Source organism: Schistocerca serialis, chromosome 3 (assembly GCF_023864345.2).
Source record: "Schistocerca serialis cubense isolate TAMUIC-IGC-003099 chromosome 3, iqSchSeri2.2, whole genome shotgun sequence".
NCBI lineage: Eukaryota > Metazoa > Arthropoda > Insecta > Orthoptera > Acrididae > Schistocerca > Schistocerca serialis.
In genome coordinates, this window is record NC_064640.1 from 746,131,162 (window position 1) to 746,158,099 (window position 26,938).

At 45.0% G+C, this 26,938-nt stretch overlaps 1 protein-coding gene across 1 annotated transcript in view; it reads left to right on the top strand.

The window, feature by feature from the left end:
- Nucleotides 1-26,938, top strand: part of LOC126471193 (tubulin beta chain-like) — a 99,663-nt gene that overhangs the window by 19,076 nt on the left and 53,649 nt on the right. Inside the window, exons 2-3 of the mRNA XM_050099305.1 lie at nt 2,840-2,948; nt 22,662-22,908. Of these exons, the coding sequence (XP_049955262.1) occupies nt 2,840-2,948; nt 22,662-22,908 (356 nt within the window). The remainder of the gene's footprint in view (nt 1-2,839; nt 2,949-22,661; nt 22,909-26,938) is intronic.

The following is a 26,938-nucleotide window of genomic DNA, read 5'->3' on the forward strand; positions in this document are numbered from 1 at the left end:
ATGGGCCAATTCTTGGGAGGCTACTCCCCTGTCTAATAAACTTCATGCGATTAAGGTGACACCAGGTCCGTGGCGTTCTTCCTTTCGCCTCTCCCGAAAGGACTCGACCACACACTGTCGTCTCGGCATTGGCCATACCAGGCTGACCCATGGTTTTCTTTTGCGTGATGAGCCACCCCCACTTTGTGGTTGTGGAGCCTTCCAGATAGTAGCCCACATTTTGGTTGAATGCCCCCTTCTTTTGGCTCTGCATGCTAAGTACAGACTCCCCCACACTTTACCTTTGATGTTGGCTGACGATTCCTGGATGGTCTCTCTGGTTCTCGGTTTCCTCCGGGAAAGTGGTTTTTATTCTCAGTTTTAAGGTTTTTAATCTCTCTCTGGTATTGGGGCAGGGCGGTGAGTGTTGGGCGTCTCCCACTGTAAGCAGTGTTCGGAGATTCCCGATTCACCTCCCTGACCGAAATCCTCTTTTCTTCCCCTTTTACTCTGGTTTTACCTTTTTTGGGATTGGTTAGTCTCCTTTTCCCATACGTACTTCTACATTATAGCGGTTGTACCTTTTAAGTCACAGGTGGTCTTGCCTATGCTGCTTCAGCATAGCGTTGGGTTCGTTCTCTTGCTGACTTCCCTCGTTTTGTTTTTACCATTGACAACGTGACTGCTCCTTTACAATTTTAGCCTTTTCCCTTTTATTGTTCTGACTTTCCTGAGATGTCACATTGGCGGAATGGACCGCATTTGAAACAAGGGACTGATGACCTTGCTGTTTGGTCCCTTAAACCTCAAACAACCAACCAACCAACCAACAAACAGATTCCTTTTCCCCCCCTCACCTTTTTGTGCTCTTAGTCCCCCTTGTGCAAGATGCTAAGTGGTTTCTCTCTTTTCTTTTACCTGATTTGGTACAACTACTGTCACGACGTTTTAAACTCTTTGACTTGCTCGTTTAGTTTGAGCAGCCTAGCACCATTGTTTTCGATTCTTACCTATGAAATGTATCTCTCGTAGTGAGGAGGGACGGGTGGCCCCGTTGTTTAGCCCCTTAAGCACACGACCATCAACAACAACAACATTGTACCGTCAAAGGAAAAGTGTATCATCTCGACTGAGGATATTATGCGTGACATGACTCAGAGACTTGGGTTATAGTAGCATTGTTTGTAAAGGCATTTGCTGATTAGATCCATAAGTTAGTTTTATGTGGGATCGGTTCATAGTACTTAGTTTCTAGACCATTTCCTGAAACCCGAGTCTTGGGTTGTCAGCGTGCACCCACGAAGATACGCTGTAAAATAGGAATCAGTCAGGAAAATGCTTTATACGGTCTCTCATTCGCGGAGCTCCATCTGAATGCGGCTTGGGGAAACGTAATTTTCATTGCGCAGAAGGTGTTTTCCAGCAGCTAAGACGATCAAAGAATAATTTATAGACCGCTACGGACTAGACATCATGAAGAATACGTAGGAACGACAAGGAGTTGGTGGCTATCTGTCTCAAGCTAGGGATGGGTTTCTGGGAAGGTGCTAAGAGTGATTCAGAATTGAGGGAACTGTTGAAAACAAATATGTTGACGTAATTGATACTGTCTTCAATGCAAATACTAAACAGTGAACGAGAATTCACATTACAAGATCGTCTTTTGCATAAACCACATTCGTTCGGCAACAGCTGTCCAACATGGGCATTAACGTTACGGACTCTCAACCACACTACCTGCCGATTCGAATCGCATGGAGAACCTGTGTGCTGAGGTAGCTTAATCACTGTCAGATAACTAAGATACCAATTGGCTACAGCTAATGCTCATTGAGACTGCATTCTTGAAGCCTGGGATGAAGTAGACATCTATGACTATCCTCCAAAAACAATGCAGAAGATATCTTCTAATATTTACTCACCTTGAATTTCCACTCTCACCTCTTTCTCTTACACTCTCGTCTCACTTGCCTGTCACTCCATCCTCTGAAGATTAATAAAAAAATCAGTTTTCGTTGAAATTATATTTTCTTGTAATGTCTGCCTCACGCCTCACTTTTTTCCTTACTTTTCTCTATCAATCCTACCGGTACCTATGAAATAGTTCTTTTAAATCCCCATTTGGTTACTGATTCTTCGTTCTGAAAATATCCTTTCCGTTCCCATTTTCTATCTCCCCTCTAAGTTAAAAGACACTGTGACATACTTTCTTAAACGATCTATTATTCATGTCTCTTTTATTTTACTCTTCTACCCTCCAGCCTGTTCCTTGCTCATTCAATCGTAATGATTTTGCTACAGATCTTTCTTGACGTTCACCATCTGAGAACAGAGTAGAGTGGGAGGAGGGTAGAAAATAGTGATACTCGATATACCCTCTACTACACAACGTCTAGACACTTAATGAGTACCTCTGTAGGTGTGGAGGTGCTCTTAAGTGTCTCGTGAGAAATTTCTGCTCAGCAGAAGGCGCGCAGATGAAAGTTTAGACACTGATGCAATGATGGAAACTAATTATTATTTCACAGTCTAATTTGGTGGGGGGAATTGACTGACAAATGTACTAGCAACTTTCCACGTGTTTGACATCGTGATGCAGCTATCGAAATAACTGTGCTTCCTCTCTTCATTGGCAAGGTGACTGAGTTAAATTACTGTATGGGCCTGTATCGACAGTTCCTCTACAGGTGCAAACAAGGGCCAAATGACGGGCACAGTCTCTAGTCTCTGTTCTCCGCCACGTACCACTCCATGGCCCGCAAATTATATACATAGATGTGAAAGTAAGTGTAAATGTGGTAAAATCACGCCGTTACTTATGACAATTTTTACAGTGTGACGTGTTTTTCCCGTATTTCAGTTCTGGGAAACGATATCAGGAGAGCATGGCATAGACTCCAATGGTGTCTACATCGGTAACTCCGACCTGCAGCTGGAGCGCATCACTGTTTACTACAATGAGGCCTCAGGTGAGTTTTTAGATTTTTTAGCAGCCGATACCAGGTATAGCACAATGAAAATTATAAATTCTTCGATGTAACGAGGGGCAGCATGTGTAGGGATATATCAGTAACTCCAGGGTTTCAGAAGACATACGGAAAATATCCACTTCAGTGGATAGAGAATCTCTCGAAGGTTTTAGCACGCCCTACAGGGGCTCAATGAGGGCACTGTTTGTGACGTGGGAACCATCAATACGTGCATGAAATTGACGTCGGTGCTGCTTTTGCTGGAAAGGCGAAAAGACAGCAAATCACTTTGCTTATCTGCAGGCGAGATCTAATTATATGTGGCAGTAGAGCTGATTCAGGGTGACAATTACTGAACTATATGAAAAAAATTAGTTAGAAACTACGGCATGCACATTTCATTCACCATGTACGTGTCACTACAGATATTCTGATCTAAGGTGTTATATGTCCGATATGCCTGCCATCATTGGCGATGATGCGGCTCAGACGAATAGCGAAATTCTGCATGAGCCACTGACGTGTCGGAACATCGATGCTGTCGATGACCGACCTCCTGAATGACTGTTTTCAGCTCAGTAAAGGTTTCGGAATTATTGCTGTACATCTTGTGTTGAATACAATCCCACAAAAAGAAGTCACATGTGTTCAGATCCGGAGCATATGGCGGCCAATCGAGGCCCATACCAGTGGCCTCTGGGTACCCCAGAGCCAGACTGCGGTGCCCAAAGTGCTCCTCCAGGACATCAAATACTCTACTGCTTCGATGGGGTCAAGTTCAGTCTTGCACGATCCACATCTTGTCGAAATCAGGATCACTTTGGGTAATAGGGATGAAATCATCTTGTAAAACCTTCACGTACCGTTCGGTAGTCGCCGTGCCATCAAGAAATATCGCACAGATTATTCCGTGACTGGACATTGCACACCACACAGGCACCCGTTAAAAGTAGAGAGACTTCCCAATCGCGAAATGCGGATTGTCAGTCCCCAAATGAGCCAATTTTGCTTATTGACGAACCCATCCAAATGAAAGTGGGCTTCGTCTCTAAACCAGATCATCCTAATTCCCATCATGCCCCATGTACAATCGTGCAGTTTTAACGTCCTGACGTAAACTGTTCAGAAGTTATGAAGATTGCATTTCATATAGTTCAATAAATGTCATCCTGCATTTGTCTAAATGTGCTGACAGGTCTGCCTGCTGTATCCTCTAGAGTCCTGATTGTTGTTCCAAGGTTTGATTTTATTGAAGCTGATATTCACAAGCGATAAGGACACAAATAAGACAAAAATACGGAGGAAAATTTTTTCATTTTTCCATACTTTTAAGGTTTTTTTCAGTTGATATCATATATCGAAGATCGCTGTGGATGGAGACATCTGTATGAAGTTTCAACTGCGTAAGAATGAATGAGGAAATGAGGTCAAGACACTAAGCAATGAGCAAAATGATTAATTAATGAATCATAAGTGATACCCGCGGCCTAAGTTAATACAAAGTAATATAATACATATGAGCGTTAAGAAAAAATTTTAACATATAAAATAATCCTATTTTTGAAACTTCCTGGCGGATTAAAACTGTGTGCCGGACCGAGACTCGAACTCGGGACCTTTGCCTTTCGCGGGCAAGTGCTCTAGCTCTAGGATTCTGTGAATCCTATTTTTGTATGAAAAACGTAACATAGGTTCAAATTCAATTCTTGTGAAAAAGAAAAAAACAATTTCTTTCAGACTTAAAGCACAGGAACATTTGACACGTGCTACATCGTACAAACTTTAGGCCTCTACAACCCTCTAATCTGCATTTTAATCTATTTTTCTGTATGTTGTTCATCTGAGGCATGTGCTTTGCATTTGATACCCTGAATGGCAGAGATGGTAAAGTTTTTGGTGCTCTTGCCCGTTTTGCTGGTAGACCTTCATCACCACCACCACCCTCATCATAATCATCGACTGAGTCTGATCTTTGCTCTTGCTGACAAACTGTAGAAAATAAGACTTTGTGCAAACAGCAAGCTTGAAAGCTTAATATTGCATGATGTCCGTTCTCATAAATTTATTACTTTGCGTTGCTTGGCTATATTCTAGCCAAACTGCTGCAACAGCAAAATCTATGAAGTTGTGGATCACGTGTACTGTCCATTTGTCAGTTCTGCTTGTCATTGGGTATTTTCCCTCCAATATCAAAGTTGTCAGGTACTAGAATTTTTCCAGACACGATATCTTTACCCTTTCTTGGTATATCAAAAAGTAGTATACCGTTAGATGTAGATAGCACAACGTTCTTAAAGCCGACTGGGTGAGGTTTGACCCTTACATACTGTCTCTTTCTTGAAGAATGAGATTTTCACTCTGCAGCGGAGTGTGCGCTGATATGAAACTTCCTGGCAGATTAAAACTGTGTGCCCGACCGAGACTCGAACTCGGGACCTTTGCCTTTCGCGGGCAAGTGCTCTACCGTCGTGCTTCGGTAGCTCAGATGGTAGAGCACTTGCCAGCGAAAGGCAAAGGTCCCGAGTTCGAGTCTCGGTCGGGCACACAGTTTTAATCTGCCAGGAAGTTTCAAGTCTCTTTCCTACTTGACCTGTAAACTGTATCATCTGCTCATCTATACGTGCATGAGTTGGTCGGGTATGATTTCAAAATGCATTTCTTAGTCGGTCAAGGAGTAACTACCACTTTGTTTGATTTCCTCTGATGCAGCATTATCATTAACCAGTTTCAGATTATTTCTTACCAGGTAAAACATGTATCTGCAATCGTTGGATGTGTTCTCCTTTCCCCAACACATTCTCAATCTAGGGAGCCCCAGTAATGCAATCAGCATACTAACCACTCAAAACTTTAATTCTACTCCAATACCGGCCATTGACTTTACTGTTAGTGTAACATGATGTAAATTTATTTAATAAGCCATATCATCAAATCTTTGGACAATATATTGCGTGAAATATTGAAATGGTGACTCCACAGTTGGAATTTCAGATGTTGCAAATTCTGGTACTTCAGGATTAAACCTAGAAATTAAAGTAAAATAACGTAACCTTTTCAAACTATACGTTAAATATGACATAAAAATTTGTATCTAGCAACCGCTTACTGTCATGTCTCCATTTTGCACCTCTGTTGAATCTCACTCAAAGGTACTCAGTTGTTATCTGATTCGGATGAGGACTCATCAGCTGCTGGAGTTAGTGATCTGACAGCTATATCACGCTCATCTTCAGACAAATCAAAGTGAGAAATATTTGGGTCTTCGACTGCCAAAAGTTCATCAGTTAGGCCTACAGCAAGGAAAATTGGGATTACTGGGTTCATTATTTTCATTACAGTAACACAATAAATATCCAATATATTTACATGTAAGAGAAACACACAATTTAATACAGGATAACGACAGCAAACAGAACAACATTCAGCAAAAAATGAAGATACACACACACGCGCCACTATAACCATGAAACAATGACAGGAGATCTATAGTAACAGTCCCGAGGTATCAGGGATGATACCTGCAATTAAGGAGAACATTTTGTTCATGAAGAGTAGTTTCTTGGTAGAGATATTTACAGGTTAAATGAACCATTTGCGAATACAAGTATCCTTCTAAATGTGTGAAATTGCAAAAGATAAGAATACCTACCTTTTTTTATTCCCGACATGCTGCATGCCATTGTAACACAAACTTTCCTGATGCTGCTGCTACTGCTGCTGCCACCTGTTGATGGCGTGAAGAAGTTTAAACAAATGACGAACAGCATGAGCTGAATGTATACCCTGTGATACCGGCAGGAGCTCTCGCTAAAGCGGTCGAAAAACGAGTAAAAATATATTTTAGACTATAGGCATCTCCCATGATACCTACGGACGCTAGAGTATATAGGAAGGTGGGTATTGGGCCAGGGCCAGCTGAATAGGCAATCTGCACTAATAGTGAAACACAGTTCAAAGACAAGGTCACAATGCAACCCACAGACACATCTAAGGCAATCGTATGTGGTGAATTCGACGTCATGATATAAGCTAATACCTATAACGAGTCAAGGTAAGGATCCCCTTTCTGCCATTCATGTATGTAGGCCAGTTCTATGACTTAACTAATGGTGTGAAAATAGTCATCCATCACACTGAACATACGAAGACAGTTAATCATCCTTCCATTGATCTAGGCCAATTGGATGACATAAAAACGGCGCGAAAACAAATTCCTTCCCTTCACTTACCCTAAAAGCTATGGCAAATACTTAATACCACCAATTATCCAAAGTGGCCACCTTAAAGCTTCTAGATCAGCACACTTGACAGGAGAGTATTCGTCATTATCTGTAAATACTCAAACGTAAGATCACTTGCCATTGCTATTTACAGTTTTGTGGTAATTTGCTATGTTTTTGACCATTGTCCCACTTTCGAGAATGGTCAGCCCAGGATCCACGTAAATACTAGACCGAGGGGTATCTGTTGAGAGGCCAGACAAACGTGTGGTTCCTGAAGAGGGGCAGCAGCCTTTTCAGTAGTTGCAGGGGTAACAGTCTGGATGACTGACTGATCTGGCCTTGCAACACTAACCAAAACGGCCTTGCTGTGTTATACTGTGAACAGCAGAAAGCAAGGGGAAACTATAGCCGTAATTTTTCCCGAGGGCATGCAGCTTTACTGTATGACATTGTAATTGTCAGACAGCAAAGGACCTGGAAGAGCAGCTGAACGGAATGGACAGTGTCTTGAAAGGAGTATATAAGATGAACATCAACAACAGCAAAACGAGGATAATGGAATGTAGCCGAATTAAATCGGGTGATGCTGCGGGAATTAGATTAGGAAATGAGACGCTGAAAGTAGTAAATACGTTTTGCTAGTTGGGAGCAAAATAACGAATGATGGTCGAAGTAGAGGGGATATAAAATGTAGACTGTCAATGGCAAGGAAAGCGTTTCTGAAGAAGAGAAACTTGTTAACATAGAGTATAGATTTGTCAAGAAGCCGTTTCTGAAAGTATTTGTGTGGAGTGTAGCCATGTATGGAAGTGAAACATGAACGATAAATAGTTAAGACAAGAAGAGAATAGAAGCTTTCGAAATGTGGTGCTACAGAAGAATGCTGAAGGTTAGATGGGTAAACAACGTAATTAATGAGGTATTGAATAGAATTGGAGAGAAGAGAAATTTGTGGCACAACTTGACTAGAAGAAGGGATCGGTTGGTAGGGCATATTCTGAAGCATCAAGCGAATACCAATTTGGTATTAGAGGACAGCGTGGAGGGAAAAAATCGTAGAGGGAAACCAAGAGATAAATACACTAAACCGATTCAGAGGGATGAAGGTCGCAGTAGCATGGAGAGCTGCATCAAACCAGTCTCTGGGCTGAAGATAAGTGTTTAATGATTACAATATTGTAATATTGTAACAAATACAGATATTCCCCTATAAACAATTTTCAAATATCAACAAATACGCTCTTGCTACGTACTAAGTCCGTTTCACTGTAAAGATCATATTCCTGCAGGTAAGAGATATTTAAAAATTGCACTCGAAACAATTTCCTGCCCTTGTGCTGCTACTATCACTACAAGGGACAGTATCAAAATAGGAGAGGGACGTAATTTATTTGAAACCACCTAAAAATACAATGTAATAGTCCAAATCATGTTCATAAAGTCTGTTATCACGAATTGCTCTACACATAGTCTGCAGTGTCTAAGCTGTCGCCACCCCAGCCTCTCGTGTGTGCTAACAGCTTGTGGCAAGAGGAACTACAGCTCGCCTAGATAGATAGATCTGTGCTGAGACACTGCCCCGACTGCTCAGTTCAGAATACGGGGCCAGCATCTCTGTGCCTCACACGAGAATGACTCTTGCAATGATCGGCCAGCATCCATACTGAACTAAAGTGTAAGTCCTACCTCCAGCCGCGATAAGGCTGACTTGACAGGTGCATGGAACATTCAGCAGAGGAGAATGTAATGGCTATAATCTTAAATTGCTCTTATATTTTTATTATATGTCTAATTTTCGAGGCTATTTCCAGTAATGAGTCATTAACATTCAATCACTTTAAGGTAATATCAATGCTAGCAAAGTTCTCCTGTACCGTAACAATTTTTTCAAGTCGACTGTTCTAAAAAATGTACTAGTAGCAGTCCCAAATGAGTCTAGTTAGATATTAATTTGTTCGCTATGTATTAACAGGGACATCAGGAACACGAAGAATCGCCAGTACTGACAGGGAATAACTATCCCTGTCAGCTTCCCAATTTGATTCTCCTTATACAGCGCCTCCGCCTACAAGTCTTCCTCGTTTCTAACCTTAGCATTTTCTAGTATAGCATCTCATAATGCTCCACGTTTTCTTCCTTGAAGTTACTCTAAAGTTGTGGCTGCCGACGTCATGTGTGGAGTTTTGAGGTATCAAGTACCCTCCATGTACAGGTGTACTGTCGAACGATCGCGAAATTGTGTTGTGACAGTCTGAGATAAAAGCACTTCATATCTCAAGGCCAGCAGTTTTTGATTAACAGTTTCCTAGAGCAATGATCAAATAAGTCTCATTTCTGCGACTTTAATTACACATTAGTTTCCTGTCACTGTTGCACATTTTGCTTCGTATGTAGGAGTAGTACTATTCTTACCCTGACTTCATGTTTCACAGAGAGAAGGCAAACAATTGCCCTAGACTCTACGAACTGACGTTCTATTACTGTTAGTCACCATCCAAATACCACATGTAGATCACTGTAAGTAGCAGACTTTTTAGAATCTCTTCTTATGGCAGGGCAAACTATGTATTTTGCATATAGTCACACACAAAAAAGTGTTTGCTTGGTATAGTAATACAGTAAATTTTCATGGGTCCATTGATTTCTGAAAGTTTTTAGGGGTGGAACTTCTTAAATGGGGTATGGTTTAAGTCTGCTCAATCCATTGGATCCTTCAGGTATTGTAAGTCTCGATACAGAATTTTGATACATGGTACATTACTTTGAGGTCCTTGGTCGAGGAAAACATATGTCCGCCATTTTAATGTACCACCTGTTCGTAGCACCTGTCATCTGTTTGTCAGTGTTAACAAAGATCGTCCACACTATGCCTGTAAGCCTCTTTTTTTGGTAGATTGTAGTTTTGTAGGGCTGTCACTCTTTTTAGCAGACCATTGCTGTGTGGTACTGCCTCCCACCACTAACAAATGTGCATTAAGAAAGACTAGTCCCACATAGTACATACACCTAACATCGATTCTGATTCTGAAATGCAATTTCCTTGTGAAGTATAGCACGTAATTTAGCTGAGCAATGGAATCAGTTGTGTAACATTGATGTTCACAGAGTTTACAATCAAATAATTAAAACTATAGGCGGCCAGAGCATAGTTTAACCTTTTCCCCAGTCTTGATTGCCTCTGAAGTGTACTTCATCAGTAAATTTCCGTCTGATCACAGTACTCTAATAGGCTAATTACTGAATGGGAATAGTAAAATAGTGCTACATATGTTTTATATGTTTTATACTGACAAGAGCCAGTTCTAATTTGTCAATACGTAAATTTTTTATGGTTCTCAGTAGTACATCCCAGACTGAGAAAGTTTCTCCAGCTTCAGTAATAAGACACGTTAATTCTAATACTTATCATGTAAAGTGGTAGTCGTTGACGTGAATGTTGCAATAGTTCAGGCAATTACAACACACATTTTAACATCTGTCTCTTCCACTTCGCGAAGAGTGTGTATTCGTCAAAAGAATGTACTGTGGCAACTAATAAACATTAAATCATGGGACACTGACACACATGCAAGCTGTAAGACAGCATTGCTGCACTGATGTGGAATGGCTCCAGTCAGCGATGACAGCCTCATCAACCATACAGTATTGTGTTCAGGCAGGTGCAGTTAAGAGTGTAAAGTAAAGCAGGATTCTCAAGCAGGCGGTTTCCATCGAGCATTGTCAATATCCAGGGAACTGATTCTAAAATTTAAGAATGTGTATATATAATGCAACTTAAACTATGAAGAATATTCAAAACACCAACTTACCCACAATGTTTGTGTCCGAAGCATTGGGTAGTGTGTGTATGGTAAAAAGTATCGAATCGATATTTATGCAAGTACCCCAACGTGTGGTCACTCTCCCCAAAAACCAGTCGTAAACAGAGATCAGTGACTTTTCCACCGCTGATAGCGATAGAGATATAGATATAGAGAGATATATAGAGAGATATAGATATAGAGAGATATAGATATAGAGAGATATAGATATAGAGAGATATAGATATAGAGAGATATAGATATAGAGAGATATAGATATAGAGAGATATAGATATAGAGAGATATAGATATAGAGAGATATAGATATAGAGAGATATAGATATAGAGAGATATAGATATATATATATTACTCCGCAAGCCACCTAACGGTGTGTGGCGGAGGGCACTTTACGTGCCACTGTCATTACCTCCCTTTCCTGTTCCAGTCGCGTATGGTTCGCGGGAAGAAAGACTGTCTGAAAGCCTCCGTGCGCGCTCTAATCTCTCTAATTTTACATTCGTGATCTCCTCGGGAGGTATAAGTAGGGGGAAGCAATATATTAGATACCTCATTCAGAAACGCACCCTCTCGAAACCTGGCGAGCAAGCTACACCGCGATGCAGAGCGCCTCTCTTGCAGAGTCTGCCACTTGAGTTTGTTAAACATCTCCGTAACGCTATCACGGTTACCAAATAACCCTGTTACGAAACGCGCCGCTCTTCTTTGGATCTTCTCTATCTCCTCCATCAAACCGATCTGGTACGGATCCCACACTGATGAGCAATACTCAAGTACAGGTCGAACGAGTGTTTTGTAAGCCACCGCCTTTGTTGATGGACTACATTTTCTAAGCACTCTCCCAATGAATCTCAACCTGGTACCCGCCTTACCAACAATTAATTTTATATGATCATTCCACTTCAAATCGTTCCGCACGCATACTCCCAGATATTTTACAGAAGTAACTGCTACCAGTGTTTGTTCCGCTATCATATAATCATACAATAAAGGATCCTTCTTTCTATGTATTCGCAGTACATTACATTTGTCTATGTTAAGGGTCAGTTGCCACTCCCTGCACCAAGTGCCTATCTGTTGCAGATCTTCCTGCATTTCGCTACAATTTTCTAATGCTGCAACTTCTCTGTATACTACAGCATCATCCGCGAAAAGCCGCATGGAACTTCCGACACTATCTACTAGGTCATTTATGTATATTGTGTAAAGCAATGGTCCCATAACACTCCCCTGTGGCACGCCAGAGGTTACTTTGTCTGTAGACGTCTCTCCATTGATAACATGCTGTGTTCTGTTTGCTAAAAACTCTTCAATCCAGCCACACAGCTGGGCTGATATTCCGTAGGCTCTTACTTTATCAGGCGACAGTGCGGAACTGTATCGAACGCCTTCCGGAAGTAAAGAAAAATAGCATCTACCTGGGAGCCTGTATCTAATATTTTCTGGGTCTCATAAACAAATAAAGCGAGTTGGGTCTCACACGATCGCTGTTTCCGGAATCCATGTTGATTCCTACAGAGTAGATTCTGGGTTTCCAGAAATGACATGATACATGAGCAAAAAACATGTTCTAAAATTCTACAACAGATCGATGTCAGAGATATAGGCCTATAGTTTTGCGCATCTGCTCGACGACCATTCTTGAAAAGTGGAACTACCAGTGCTCTTTTCCAATCATTTGGAACCTACCGTACCTCTAGAGACTTGCGGTACACGGCTGTTAGAAGGGGGGCAAGTTCTTTTGTGTACTCTGTGTAGAATCGAATTGGTATCCTGTCAGGTCCAGTGGACTTTCCTCTGTTGAGTGATTTCAGTTGTTTTTCTATTCCTTGGACACTTATTTTGATGCCAGCCATTTTTTCGTTGGTGCGAGGATTTAGAGAAGGAACTGCAGTGCGGTCTTCCTCTGTGAAACAGCTTTGGAAAAAGGTGTTTAGTATTTCAGCTTTATGCGTGTCATCCTGTGTTTCAATGCCATTATCATCCCAGAGTGTCTGGATATGCTGTTTCGATCCACTTACTGATTTAACGTAAGACCAGAACTTCCTAGGATTTTCTGTCAAGTCGGTACATAGAATTTTACTTCCGAATTCACTGAACGCTTCACGCATAGCCCTCCTTACGCTAACTTTGACATCGTTTAGCTTTTGTTTGTCTGAGAGGTTTTGGCTGCGTTTAAACTTGAAGTGGAGCTCTCTTTGCTTTCTCAGTAGTTTCCTAACTTTGTTGTTGTACCACGGTGGGTTTTTCCCGTCCCTCACAGTTTTACTCGGCACGTACCTGTCTAAAACGCATTTTACGATTGCCTTGAACTTTTTCCATAAACACTCAACATTGTCAGTGTCGGAACATAAATTTTCGTTTTGATGTGTTAGGTAGTCTGAAATCTGCCTTCTATTACTCTTGCTAAACAGATAAACCTTCCTCCCTTTTTTTATATTCCTATTTACTTCCATATTCAGGGATGCTGCAACGGCCTTATGATCACTGATTCCCTGTTCTGTACATACAGAGTCGAAAAGTTCGGGTCTGTTTATCAGTAGGTCCAAGATGTTATCTCCACGAGTTGGTTCTCTGTTTAATTGCTCGAGGTAACTTTCGGATAGTGCACTCAGTATAATGTCACTCGATGCTCTGTCCCTACCACCTGTCCTAAACATCTGAGTGTCCCAGTCTATATCTGGTAAATTGAAATCTCCACCTAAGACTATAACATGCTGAGAAAATTTATGTGAAATGTATTCCAAATTTTCTCTCAGTTGTTCTGCCACTAATGCTGCTGAGTCGGGAGGTCGGTAAAAGGAACCAATTATTAACCTAGTTCGGTTGTTGAGTGTAACCTCCACCCATAATAATTCACAGGAACTATCCACTTCTACTTCACTACAGGATAAACTACTACTAACAGCGACGAACACTCCCCCACCGGTTGCATGCAATCCATCCTTTCTAAACTCCGTCTGTACCTTTGTAAAAATTTCGGCAGAATTTATCTCTGGCTTAAGCCAGCTTTCTGTACATATAACGATTTCAGCTTCGGTGCTTTCTATCAGCGCTTGAAGTTCTGGTACTTTACCAACGCAGCTTCGACAGTTGACAATTACAATTCCGATTGCTGCTTGGTCCCCGCATGTCCTGACTTTGCCCCGCACCCGTTGAGGCTGTTGCCCTTTCTGTACTTGCCCAAGGCCATCTAACCTAAAAAACCGCCCAGCCCACGCCACACAACCCCTGCTACCCGTGTAGCCGCTTGTTGCGTGTAGTGGACTCCTGACCTATCCAGCGGAACCCGAAACCCCACCACCCTATGGCGCAAGTCGAGGAATCTGCAGCCCACACGGTCGCAGAACAGTCTCAGCCTCTGATTCAGACCCTCCACTCGGCTCTGTACCAAAGGTCCGCAGTCAGTCCTGTCGACGATGCTGCTGATGGTGAGCTCTGCTTTCATCCCGCTAGCGAGACTGGCAGTCTCCACCAAATCAGATAGCCGCCGGAAGCCAGAGAGGATTTCCTCCGATCCATAGCGACACACATCATTGGTGCCGACATTAGCAACCACCTGCAGATGGGTGCACCCTGTACCCTTCATGGCATCCGGAAGGACCATTTCCACATCTGGAATGACTCCCCCCGGTATGCACACGGAGTGCACATTGGTTTTCTTCCCCTCTCTTGCTGCCATTTCCCTAAGGGGCCCCATTACGCGCCTGACGTTGGAGCTCCCAACTACCAGTAAGCCCACCCTCTGCGACTGCCTGGATCTTGCAGACTGAGGGGCAACCTCTGGAACATGACAAGCAGCCATGTCAGGCCGAAGATCAGTATCAGCCTGAGACAGAGCCTGAAACCGGTTCGTCAGACAAACTGGAGAGGCTTTCCGTGTATATATATATATATATATATATATATATATATATATATATATATATATATATATATATAATTAAACACACTCTTAGCAGTAGTGTTACTTGCTAATTTCATGAAGATGAATGTAGACCAAATATTTAATATATCTATCGTGGGGATGGTAACAAATTTTTTGTGTGAATTCATTTGATTTTTACCGTCAATTGCGCTGTTGCAATGAATGTATTTGTTTTACTTTGTCTATCACCTTACCAGCTGAGCAATAACTTGTACACACATCTATAGCCTTTATGTGTATTCTCTCTCCACAGGTGGTAAGTGTCCTACGTGGAAAGCGAATGGAATGTGGTTATTGGCAAAATGTTTCGTTACTCATTCAACCGCATTTTCCACATTTTATGTGAAAATGTACATGAATATCTCTACTCTTAATGCTTACCATACCTTTTTTCGTTAGCAGCTATCAGTGATTGGATATTCACACCAGGCAAGGAATAATCTGCAGTGTCTGCATGATCACTTGATATTATTCTTCTTCCGCATGTCAACGCAAATCTTCTGCCAACACAATGCTAACTGCCAAAATCCAAATCTTACATGCACTAAAACACGCATGGGCAGTAGTGGAGGTTGAGTTCTGAATTTAGCCATATTAATTACAGCTTTATGCCTACCTACTGATCTTTACACAATCTTGCTCTTTGTTCACCTAACAATGATACCCGTTTGTCCCTTCTTGGGAGTTAGTAATACCGAATGAAGTCAAACTATGGTTGTTGGTTTCGTATATACTCTAAAGATATAAAACGTAACATGGAAATTTCATAATACAGATTCACTGGAGCTCTCTCACAGCTTCTTATATACGCCGAAGATATATTCTATACATTAGTTACATCCGTATTTACACACAGTGAGCTGATAATGTCGATGGGCGTTGTGCGCACATTTGCCTCTCTCGTTTTACTACAAACAAAAGTACGAAATGAACAAGTGGACGTAAAGGGCTGTCACTGCTACGCAACTGAAGTATTAAATGTCGTGTCAAGATGAGTCGTCAGTGGACTACAGGAGGCGAAAATTTGAAACACTGTTCGCGAAACGGCGGCATTTTTAAGCCACGCAAATAAGTTTCCGAGATGTACGGTTCCAGCTGCGACGAGACGTCCCATTTGGTTCATGGAGTGCGTATTTTACGTACTTTTATCATCTCCATCGAATCATTCAGGAACTCTTCTCGGCACTTCAGTGTGCTGTAGCATTTCTGAAGTGAGACGCATATTTAGAATTATCAGTGTCCAAAAGTCGGATCATACTGCGTTCAGCCTAAGGCCGACACGTGACGGGTCATGACATCACTTAAAAATGGACATCTACCGGAAATCATGATACATGGAAATACTATCACTTTCTCAATTAAAAACCAAATCGGACAATATCTTCCGTGAAATCTCGTCGCTCTGCAGACTGAGAATTCTTACTTCCGCCTTCACCACAGTTCCAACAGCACCAAGGGGCACTATTTTATTATCCCCCAGGGGGTCCACAACTCTTTCGTGGATACGTGCGTGGCGAGCACGGGGCCCCGAGCCATTGCAGCCTTCTTTCTCTCCCGGGCTGCATTTCCTTTCCCTTCCCCTCCTTTCCCCTCCATACCCCTTTCCCCTCGCCCTCTCCTCTCCCTCTATTGGTGTCCTTGCTTATGTTGGCCCCCGCTATCCTCCTGGTTCTGTTGGTTTTACACTCTGGCTTTGTTGCGTAATCATCTCCTCCTTTTGGCATTCCTTGGTCCCCCTCTGGGGTTTGACCTCCATTCCAAAATTTCTCTTCCGTAGTGTGAGCCATTTGGGGAAGAGCACCTTACCTAGTGTCTCCGACGTGTGCCCTCCTAGTATATTCCACCTTTTCTTCTACGTCGTTGTCTGATGCTAGGGTGCATAGCCAGCACGGTAGCCAGCCCGTGTGGTGGGGTCGCTATGTACCCTTTTGGTTGAGCCCCCTGAACACACAGGGATCACACTTCTGATACCTGAGCTGTGACCTCCTCATGCATGCCTTGGAGTGGTTGCTCGTCATCCTGGAGCATCGGAACTCCCGGCAATGGCCGCCGTGCCAGACGGCCCTTGCTGTGGCTGGGTGGCGCCCGTGAGGAGAGCCCCTGATCGGAGTGGGTGGTATCAGGGCGGACGCTATGCAGATGAAACGCATAAGGGTCCAAACCTCTGGCCGCTCTTCTGCGGCCGTCTCTCTGCGTGGTACTGATTCCTCAAGTGCTGCTTCTCTTGCCCCTTCGGCCTTCCCTTCCGTGGCTACCCCCTGGGAGGAGGGTCAGGCCCGTCGTCTAGGGGCAAAACCTTTCCCCCGTTATCTAGTTTGCACCAGGACTGATGGAGATACTTTCACCAGTGTCAAACCTTTATTCTTTGTGGAACACATTGAAGACAAGTTCGGCGAAGTGGACTCCCTGAGCAAGATGCGGTCGGGTTCATTACTGATAAAAACTGTTTCGGCTGCCCAATCTGCGGCCCTTCGTGCCTGTACCCATCTTGGCACAATTCCCGTGTCCATTACCCCTCACCAGTCTCTAAATATGGTACAAGGTGTGATTTTTCACAGAGACCTCATCCTTCAAACTGATGAGGAACTTCGGGACAATCTCGGACGGCGGGGTGTTCACTTTGTTCGGCGTGTTCAGAAGGGTCCTAAAGATAATCGTATTGATACTGGTGCCTTTATCCTGGCCTTTGAAGGGGATACCCTTCCTGAGAAAGTTAAGATTATGGTCTATCGCTGTGATGTGAAGCCGTACATCCCACCTCCTATGCGGTGTTTTAAGTGCTTGCGTTTTGGCCACATGTCTTCTTGCTGTACCCAGGACCCTCTCTGTGGTGACTGTGGACGTCCACTCCATGAGGGGAGTCCCTGTGTTCCCCCTCCTGTATGTGTAAATTGTCATGGTAGTCATTCTCCACGTTCAGCAGATTGCCCAGTCTATAAGAAAGAAAAAAAGATACAGGAGTATAAGTCTCTTGATCGTTTAAGCTACACAGAGGCCCGTAAGAAATACGCACGATTGCACCCTGTGTCCATGACATCTAGTTACGCCTTGGTTACATCTTCATCCCTTCCTCCCCCTTCCTTACCCCCGTCCCGGACCCCTCTCCTTCCCCCCTCCCCTGCGGCTCCCACACCTTCTCCTCTGGGCGCCGCTCCCCCTCCCCAGCCGGAGAAGTGTCCCACTCCTTCGGCGTCTGCCGGTCAAGGGCGCCTCTCCCGGGATGCCCCTTCCCGGCACCTTCCAGGTCAAAGGTCTGCTGCAGCGCGGCGACCGCGAGAGCCGCGGTCTATCGGCCCCCAGGTCGCCCGGTCTCTTTCTGTTCCTGATCTTGCTGCAGCTGGCTCCATTATGCCACACAGCCCTCCTCGATCTCAGCTTGAAAAGAAGAAGAAACATAAGTCCCGGGACAAAGAGCCTCTGGTGTCACCGGAGGTCCCTTCCCCGGCTTCACAACCGGATTCTGACCTGTCGTTTATGGATGTCCCCCCTCCTTGTCGGTGACAGGTGGGGACCCGGCGGTATGACTGGATTTAGCGTGTTCAGCCCTCATTTAAACCTTCGTTCTGTGGTTCTCCAATGGAATTGTAATGGCTACTATCGTCACCTTCCGGAATTGAAATCCCTTCTTTCGTCCTACTCAGCAGCTTGTGTGGTTCTCCAGGAATCTCATTTTACTGATGCTCACTCACCGACCCTCCGTGGGTTCCGTGTTTTCTGTCGAAATCGGGTCGGACCCTTGCGGGCTTCTGGTGGCGTTTGTACGTTGGTCCGTACAGACATTGCTAGCACGTGGATTCCTCTCCAAACTACATTGGAAGCAGTTGCTGTTAGGGTCCACTTAGACTCTGCAGTCACAGTATGCAATCTTTATCTCCCTCCTGACAGGACTCTTACACCTGCTGCCTTGACCACCCTTCTTCAGCAACTTCCTCCTCCCTTCCTCCTCCTTGGGGATTTTAATGCTCATCATCCTTTGTGGGGCAGTGCCTTTCCATCTAGACGAGGTCTTCTTATCGACCAATTTATTGCAGACCACGACCTGTGCCTTCTTAATGATGGCTCCCCTACTCATTTCAGTGCTGGTCATGGTACCTTTTCTGCCATTGATCTTTCTCTTTCTTCTCCCTCTCTCCTCCCTTCATTACACTGGTCGCCACACGACGACCTTTGTGATAGTGACCATTTCCCGTTGATTATCACGCTCCCTTCCCGCTCCCCGATGGAGAGGTTACCTCGTTGGTCCTTCCACCGCGCCGATTGGCCTCTATATACTGCACAGGTCGAGTTTTCTCCCTCTTTGTCGGGTTGTATTGATGACGTCCTACGTGACGTGTCTGACGCGATTGTTCGCGCTGCTAACCTTGCTGTCCCGCGCTCATCTGGACAATTTCGTCGTCGGCAAGTCCCGTGGTGGAGTACGGCCATTGCCATTGCCATCCGTGATCGCCGTCGAGCTTTGCAACACTTTAAGCGGCACCCATCTGTAGCCAGCCTTTCTACCTTTAAGCGCCTTCGCGCTAAAGCCCGTTATTTAATCAAACAGAGCAAGCGGATATGTTGGGAACGATTCGTTTCTTCCCTTGGTTCCACTGTCCCTCTGTCACGGGTATGGGCTACACTTCGCTCTCTCCAAGGTTGCCATCGGCAGTCCACCCTCCCAGGCCTTCACCTCCCAGATGGCATTTGTACGGACCCATTAGTTCTCGCAGAACATCTTGCGACCCATTTTGCAGTGGCATCAGCGTCGGCCTCCTATCCAGCTGCTTTCCTTCATCAAAAACAGCAGGCCGAAGCTGTCACCTTATGTTTCACCACTTGTGAGTCAGAATCTTACAACGAACCTTTCACTGAATGGGAATTTCTTTCTGCTCTATCTGCTTCTCATGATACGGCTCCTGGCCCAGATTCCATTCATAACCAGCTGCTTCAACATCTCAGTGCTCCACAACGGCACCATCTTCTTCGGGTGTTTAACCGTATCTGGCTCCAGGGTGACTTCCCTTCTCAGTGGAGGGATAGCATTGTGGTTCCTGTCCTTAAGCCTGGTCAGAACCCCCTATCTGTTGACAGCTATCGGCCAATTAGTTTGACCAATGTTGGTTGTAAGTTACTTGAACGGCTGGTAGCCCGTTGGCTCACTTGGGTCCTCGAATCTCGGGATCTATTGTCCCCTTACCAGTGTGGCTTTCGAGAGGGACGATCTCCAATCGATCATTTGCTTCGCTTGGAATCCGCAGTTCGGCAGGCTTTTTCCCAGCGCCGCCATTTGGTTGCAGTGTTTTTTGACCTTCGCAAGGCCTATGACACGGCCTGGCGCCATCACATCTTACTAACCCTTCATCAGTGGGGTCTTCGGGGCCCACTCCCGATTTTTATCCGCCAGTTCCTGATCCATCGGTCATTCAGAGTTCGAGTTGGTACTGCTTTTAGTTCTCCACGGACCCAGGAGACGGGCATCCCACAGGGTTCTGTCTTGAGTGTCCTTCTTTTCCTCATTGCTATCGATGGACTTGTGGCCTCTGTCGGTCCCTTGGTCGCCCCTGCCCTGTATGTGGATGATTTCTGCATTTGGGTTAGTTCCTCCTCGATGCCATCTGCAGAACGGCAGCTCCAGGTGGCTATACGGCGTGCCTCTGCATGGACCCTCTCCCACGGGTTTCAATTCTCTCCTTTAAAATCGCGGGTGGTCCACTTCTGTCGCCGTACTACGGTCCACCCTGATCCAGAGCTCTATCTCGCTGCACAAAGATTGCCTGTGGTTCCACAGTTTCGTTTCCTAGGTCTTCTTTTCGACAGCAAGCTCACTTGGCTGCCCCATATCAGACTCCTGAAGGTAGGATGTTTCCGTAAACTCAATGTCCTTCGCTTCCTTGCCCACTCCTCCTGGGGTGCGGACCGTTCCCTCCTCCTCCGTCTTTATCGTGCTCTAGTTCTGTCACGTTTGGACTGGTTGTCAAGTTTATGGTTCAGCTGCTCCTTCCACGCTGCACGTGCTGGATCCAGTCCACCATCGTGGTATCCGTTTGGCCACCGGTGCCTTCCCTACTAGCCCTGTTGATAGTCTCCTGGTTGAAGCTGGGATCCCCCCCCTTTCTGTTCGGCGGTCCCAGCTTCTGGTGTCTTATGCCCTTACTATCCGTTCTTCTCCCGCTCATCCTTCCTATTCTATCCTATTCCCAGACCATGGGCGTCGCCCGCCTGACTCCCGCCCTCGGGCGGGTTTACCGGTTGGGCTGCGCCTTGCGTCTCTTACCCGTGATTTTCGGCTTCCTTCTTTGTCCTGTCTTCCTCGCTCCCTCCCCTCCACCCCTCCTTGGTTAGTTCCTCGGCCTCGAATTCGGATGGATCTCCGCCGCGGTCCGAAAGATTCCATCCCCCCGGTGGTGTTCCGTTCCTTTTTCCGCCAAATTTTATGGGAGTTTCGGGATGCTGTTGTTTTTTACACTGATGGTTCTAAATCTGCTGATCATGTTGGGTATGCCTTCACGTCCTTTGTTGGAACGGAAAATCATCTACTGCCACCCTCATGTGGGGTGTTTACTGCGGAATTGATGGCAATTTCCCGGGCCCTTACCTTTATTAAACAATCCCAACACAACCGCGTTTTGTTATGTACGGACTCGATGAGTGGCCTTCTTGCTATTGACCGGTGTTTTTCGCGCCATCCCTTGGTCTCTGCCATCCATGACAATCTCGCTGATCTTCACCGTGCTGCTTGTTCCATTGACTTCCTATGGGTCCCGGGCCATGTGGGTATCCCGGGTAATGAGCTCGCTGATCGTTTGGCTGGGGGAGCAGTTACTTACTCCCCGTTTTCTGTAACCCCTCCTGCAGCGGATTTACGGCTTCACATCAAATCCCACTTTGCACAGTCATGGGCCAATTCTTGGGAGGCTACTCCACTGTCTAATAAACTTCGTGCCATTAAGGTGAATACAGGCCCATGGCGTTCTTCCTTTAGCCTCTCCCGCAAGGACTCGACCACACTGTGTCGTTTCCGCATTGGCCATACCAGGCTGACCCATGGTTTCCTTTTGCGTGATGAGCCACCCCCGCTATGTGGTTGTGGAGCCTTCCAGTCAGTGGCCCACATTTTGGTTGAATGCCCCCTTCTTTTGGCTCTGCGTGCTAAGTACAGACTCCCCCACACTTTACCTTTGATGTTGGCTGACGATTCCCGGATGGTCTCTCTGGTTCTAGGTTTCCTCCGGGAGAGTGGTTTTTATTCTCAGTTTTAAAGTTTTTAATCTCCCTCTGGTGTTGGGGCAGGGCGGTGAGTGTTTGGGTGTCTCCCACTGTAGGCAGTGTTCAGAGATTCCCGATTCACCTCCCTGACCGGAATCCTCTTTTCTTTCCCTTTTACTCTGTTTTCACCCCTTCTTTTTAAGGCTTGGTTAGTTTTTCTATTCCCATACGTACTTTCTGCATTATAGCAGTTGTACCTTTTAAGTCACAGGTGGTCTTGCCTATGCTGTTTCAGCATAGTGTTGGGTTCGTTCTCTTGCCAACTTCCATCATTTGTTTTTACTAATGACAACGTGACTGCCCTTTTACGTTTCCCCTTTATCCGTTTTATTTTTCTGACTATACTGAGATGTCCCGTTAGCAGAATGGAGTCTATTTGAAACAAGGGACTGATGACCTTGCTGTTTGGTCCCTTTAACCTCAAACAACCAACCAACCAACTATTTTATTAGTACATGCAGTTCAGAGTTAACTAGTTACTGATTTGTGTTATGACAGCTGGGAGCCAATCGTGCAGCAGCAGGTACGTGCCGAGAGCCATTATGCTGGACCTGGAGCCTGGTACGATGGAAGCGGTACGCTGCGGGCCCTACGGACAGCTCTTCCGGCCTGACAACTTTGTGTACGGTCATGGCGGCGCCGGCAATAACTGGGCCAAAGGCCACTACACCGACGGCGCCGAGCGCGTGGACTCGGTGCTCGACGTGGTGCGTAAGGAGGCAGAGAGCTGTGACTGCATCCAGGGGTGAGTACACTCCATCACTACTACATTCTTTTTCTTGCAGGGACTACTTGTACTTTGGTCTTCATCAGTCATATCCATTCCTTGATTCGGCACACCAAGACTTCCTCTCCTGTGCCAATCTCATCTCAGGGTAGCACTTGGACTCAGCGTTCTGTATTAGCTAGATATATTTGTCTGTCCATCGCCTAGAGCTTTTGCCTTATGTGGCTTATTCTAGCACTGTGGAATTTACTCCCGTCGTCTTCATGCATGTCCCTTCGCACTGGTTCCTGCATATTACGCTCTTCGCAAAAATTCTGCAGAGGACCACCTCATACAACAATTTACAAAGTCGTATCGAGAGATGTTGCAGATGATCTTAGAAAATTCTCCTCCTGCCTAAAATCGCTAAGTGGAACAGACTTCAACTCACTCTTCGACCAGTCTGGTGTAACTTAAGCTTTGATTTTGTCGTTTTCTATTGCTACACACACTTCCATGCAACTGGAAAAAGAGCAGGTAACTCTCACATATAAGGTGGTCAGAAAGTGTCTGAACAGCTTTGTTAGGCTGTTGCACGGTAGGTTGCGCTGAGACATAACTGACAAAAGAAAGGCACTTCGCGCCATTTACGGTTTACTTAGCATTAAAGTTAGCCAATCAGGTAACTGCGCGCGAAAAATCAAGCAGCCTGCTTGAGACAGTGTCGCCAAACCGAACAAAAGCAACTTTCGCTCACGTTTTAACAAGTGATAACTCACGGACCCGCAGATGTGCGTTTTAGCATGTGCAATTGCCAGCATCTGCGCGCGCCACTATCTGACTAGCTAAAGTCAATGCCAGTTGAATCGGAAACAGCGCAACGTATCGATTTTCTTTCTTTACAATTATTTCTCAGCACAATCCACCCTGCAACACCCTTAAAAGCTTTTCAGACATTGACTATCCTGTTTAAGAATAATAGGGTAATTTTGGGTATAATCGGGTAGCTAAGGAGAAAGCTAGATAACAATGATTTTCATTTTTTGGGCGCCGAATTTATTTCAGTGAAAGATAAAAATGCATAAACTTAAGTTACATACCATACGATACAATACCATAAACTTTGTGATCAAAAGTATCCGGACACGTGGCTGAAAATGACTTAAAAGTTCGTGGCTCCCTCCATCGATAACGCTGGAATTAGATATGGTGTTGGCCCACCCTTATCCTTGATAGCTTCCACTCTCGCAGGCACACATTCAACCAGGTGCTGGAAGGTTCCTTGGGGAATGGTAGCCCATTCTGCACGGAGTGCTGCACTGAGGAGAGGTATCAATGTCGGTCGGCGAGGCCTGGCACGAAGTCGGCGTCCAAAAACTCCCAAAGGTGTTCCATAGGATCCAGGTCAGGACTCTGTGCAGGGATGTTACGATCGTGTAACCACTTCGGCACAGTCCCTGGGATATGAACATGTACTCGATCGTTTTGAAAGATGCAATCGTCATCCCCCAATTGCACTTCAACAGTGGGAAGCAAGAAGGTGCTTAAAACATCAATGTAGGCCTGTACTGTGATAGTGCCACGCAAAACTTGTGCAAGGCCCGTCCATGAAAAACACAACACCATCGCTTCCTATTTTTACTGTTGGCACTACACACGGTGGCAGATGACATTCACCAGGCATTCGCCATACCCAGACTCCGCCATCGGACGCCACATTGTGTACCGTGATTCGTCACTCTACACAGCGTTTTTCCACTGTTCAAGCGTCCAATGTTTACAGTCCTTACACCAAGCGAGATGCCGTTTGGCATTGCCGTTTGGCATTGCCGTTTGGCATTGCCGTTTGGCATTGCCGTTTGGCATTGCCGTTTGGCATTGCCGTTTGGCATTGCCGTTTGGCATTGCCGTTTGGCATTGCCGTTTGGCATTGCCGTTTGGCATTGCCGTTTGGCATTGCCGTTTGGCATTGCCGTTTGGCATTGCCGTTTGGCATTGCCGTTTGGCATTGCCGTTTGGCATTGCCGTTTGGCATTGCCGTTTGGCATTGCCGTTTGGCATTGCCGTTTGGCATATGAGCAGCTGCTCGACCATGAAATCAGTTTTCTCACCTACCGCCTAACTATAATAGTACTTACAGTCGATCCTGTTGCAGTTTGGAATTCCTGTGTGATGGTCTGGATAGATGTCTGCGTATTTCACATTGCGACCCTCTTCAACTGTCAGCGGTCTGTCAGTCAACAGACGAGGTCGACCTGTACGTTTTTGTGCTGTGTGTGTCCCTTCATGTTTCCACTTCACTATCACATCGGAAACAGTGGACCTAGGGATGTTTAGGAGTGTGGAAATCTTGCGTACAGGCGTATGACGCAAGTGACAATCACCTGACCACGTTCGAAGACGATGAGTTCTGCAGAGTGCCCCTTCTGCTCTCTCACGATGTAAAGAGAGCCGGCCGAAGTGGCCGTGCGGTTCTAGGTGCTGCAGTCTGGAACCGCGAGACCGCTACGGTCGCAGGTTCGAATCCTGCCTCGGGCATGGATGTGTGTGATGTCCTTAGGTTAGTTAGGTTTAACTATTTCTAAGTTCTAGGGGACTAATGACCTGAGAAGTTGAGTCCCATAGTGCTCAGAACAATTTTCTTAAAAAGAAATGACTCCCGGTTCTTCCCCAAACCCGATTATACCCCAATTTTCCGTAAAAGAACAGACCCACAAACGTAGATCCATATCCTTAACAACAGTTTTCTACAGAATTGTTCAGTGAGTTGAAATATACTAAAGTTTTTTGTGACAGAAAAGATCTTATCCACAAATCAGTACGGATATAGAAACCATTGCTCTTGCGATACTTGGCTTTCCTATTTCTCGTACGATATCCTGTGAACCATTGACGAAGTGCATCACGCAGATTCCATATTCCAGAAAGTGTGTTCATACTACAGATTGACGAAGATCCGAGAATAAGGAATATGTTCTTATGTATGTGAGTGGCTCGAAGATTTAATTAATAGAACCTCGTATGTTTTCCTGGATGGAGAATGATCATCAGTCAAGGGTATCATCAGCAGTATATCCAATCTGCTTTTCAAATCCGGATCACATGAATATGTTTCTTGAAACGTCCACCGAATGTAATACCCTTTCTGTACAAATTTTAGACCCATAAAATCTTAAAACGCTTACTAAACTTTTCCGAAGGAACAGAACAGGAATAGCTCATTTTGTTCAACGTAATGTTAATGTACACAAGTACATATGAATTACATGAATATTATAAGTTGGGATAAGCACATAGGCTATTATTAACAACGTCTAAGTAACCCAGCTTGTAACACAGGTACGTGGAGTGGACACGCTTGGCTCAGTATGTTAGACTGTCTTTGTTCAATCATTACTAGACATCACTCGCTCGCTCGCCCGCCTCATTGCCTAGTGTATTTCTTTTCTTTCATTATTACTCCCAAAATAGCACAGCAACGATGGCCAGATTCAGTGTCAGTGCTGAATGTCTTCATCACTGTTTGCTTCGTGTATCAGTATGATACCCTTTTTTCAGTAAGCTTCTGTATGGTTAAAATGGCTCTGAGCACTATGGGACTTAACATCTGAGGTCATCAGTCCCCTAGAACTTAGAACTACTTAAATCTAACTAACCTAAGGACATCACACACATCCATGCCCGAGGCAGGATTCGAACCTGCGACCGTAGTGGTCGTGTGGTTCCAGACTGAAGCGCCTAGAACCGCTCGGCCACACCGGCCGGCTAGCTTCTGTATGTTCGCAGCAGAAGAGTGGAATATGCCTGAATAAGACTCTTATTTTGGTTGTGTTGTAAGTTCCTCAGCTGTCCTTTATTTTCCGATTGTAGCTTTAATCACGTAAATCGTCCTTAAGCAAACTTTTGTGCTTAATTATCTCTCCAGCAGGAAAGGGAAGGTGACATCTTGGTCATGGTCAGGACACGGAGCAATTGTGCTGTTCCAGCGATAGCACGAGAAGACCATAGTGGGCCCTGTGTTCTTGCTACATGCCGTCGCGGCTGCTGCCTCTTAGTCCCCTCTGCTGCT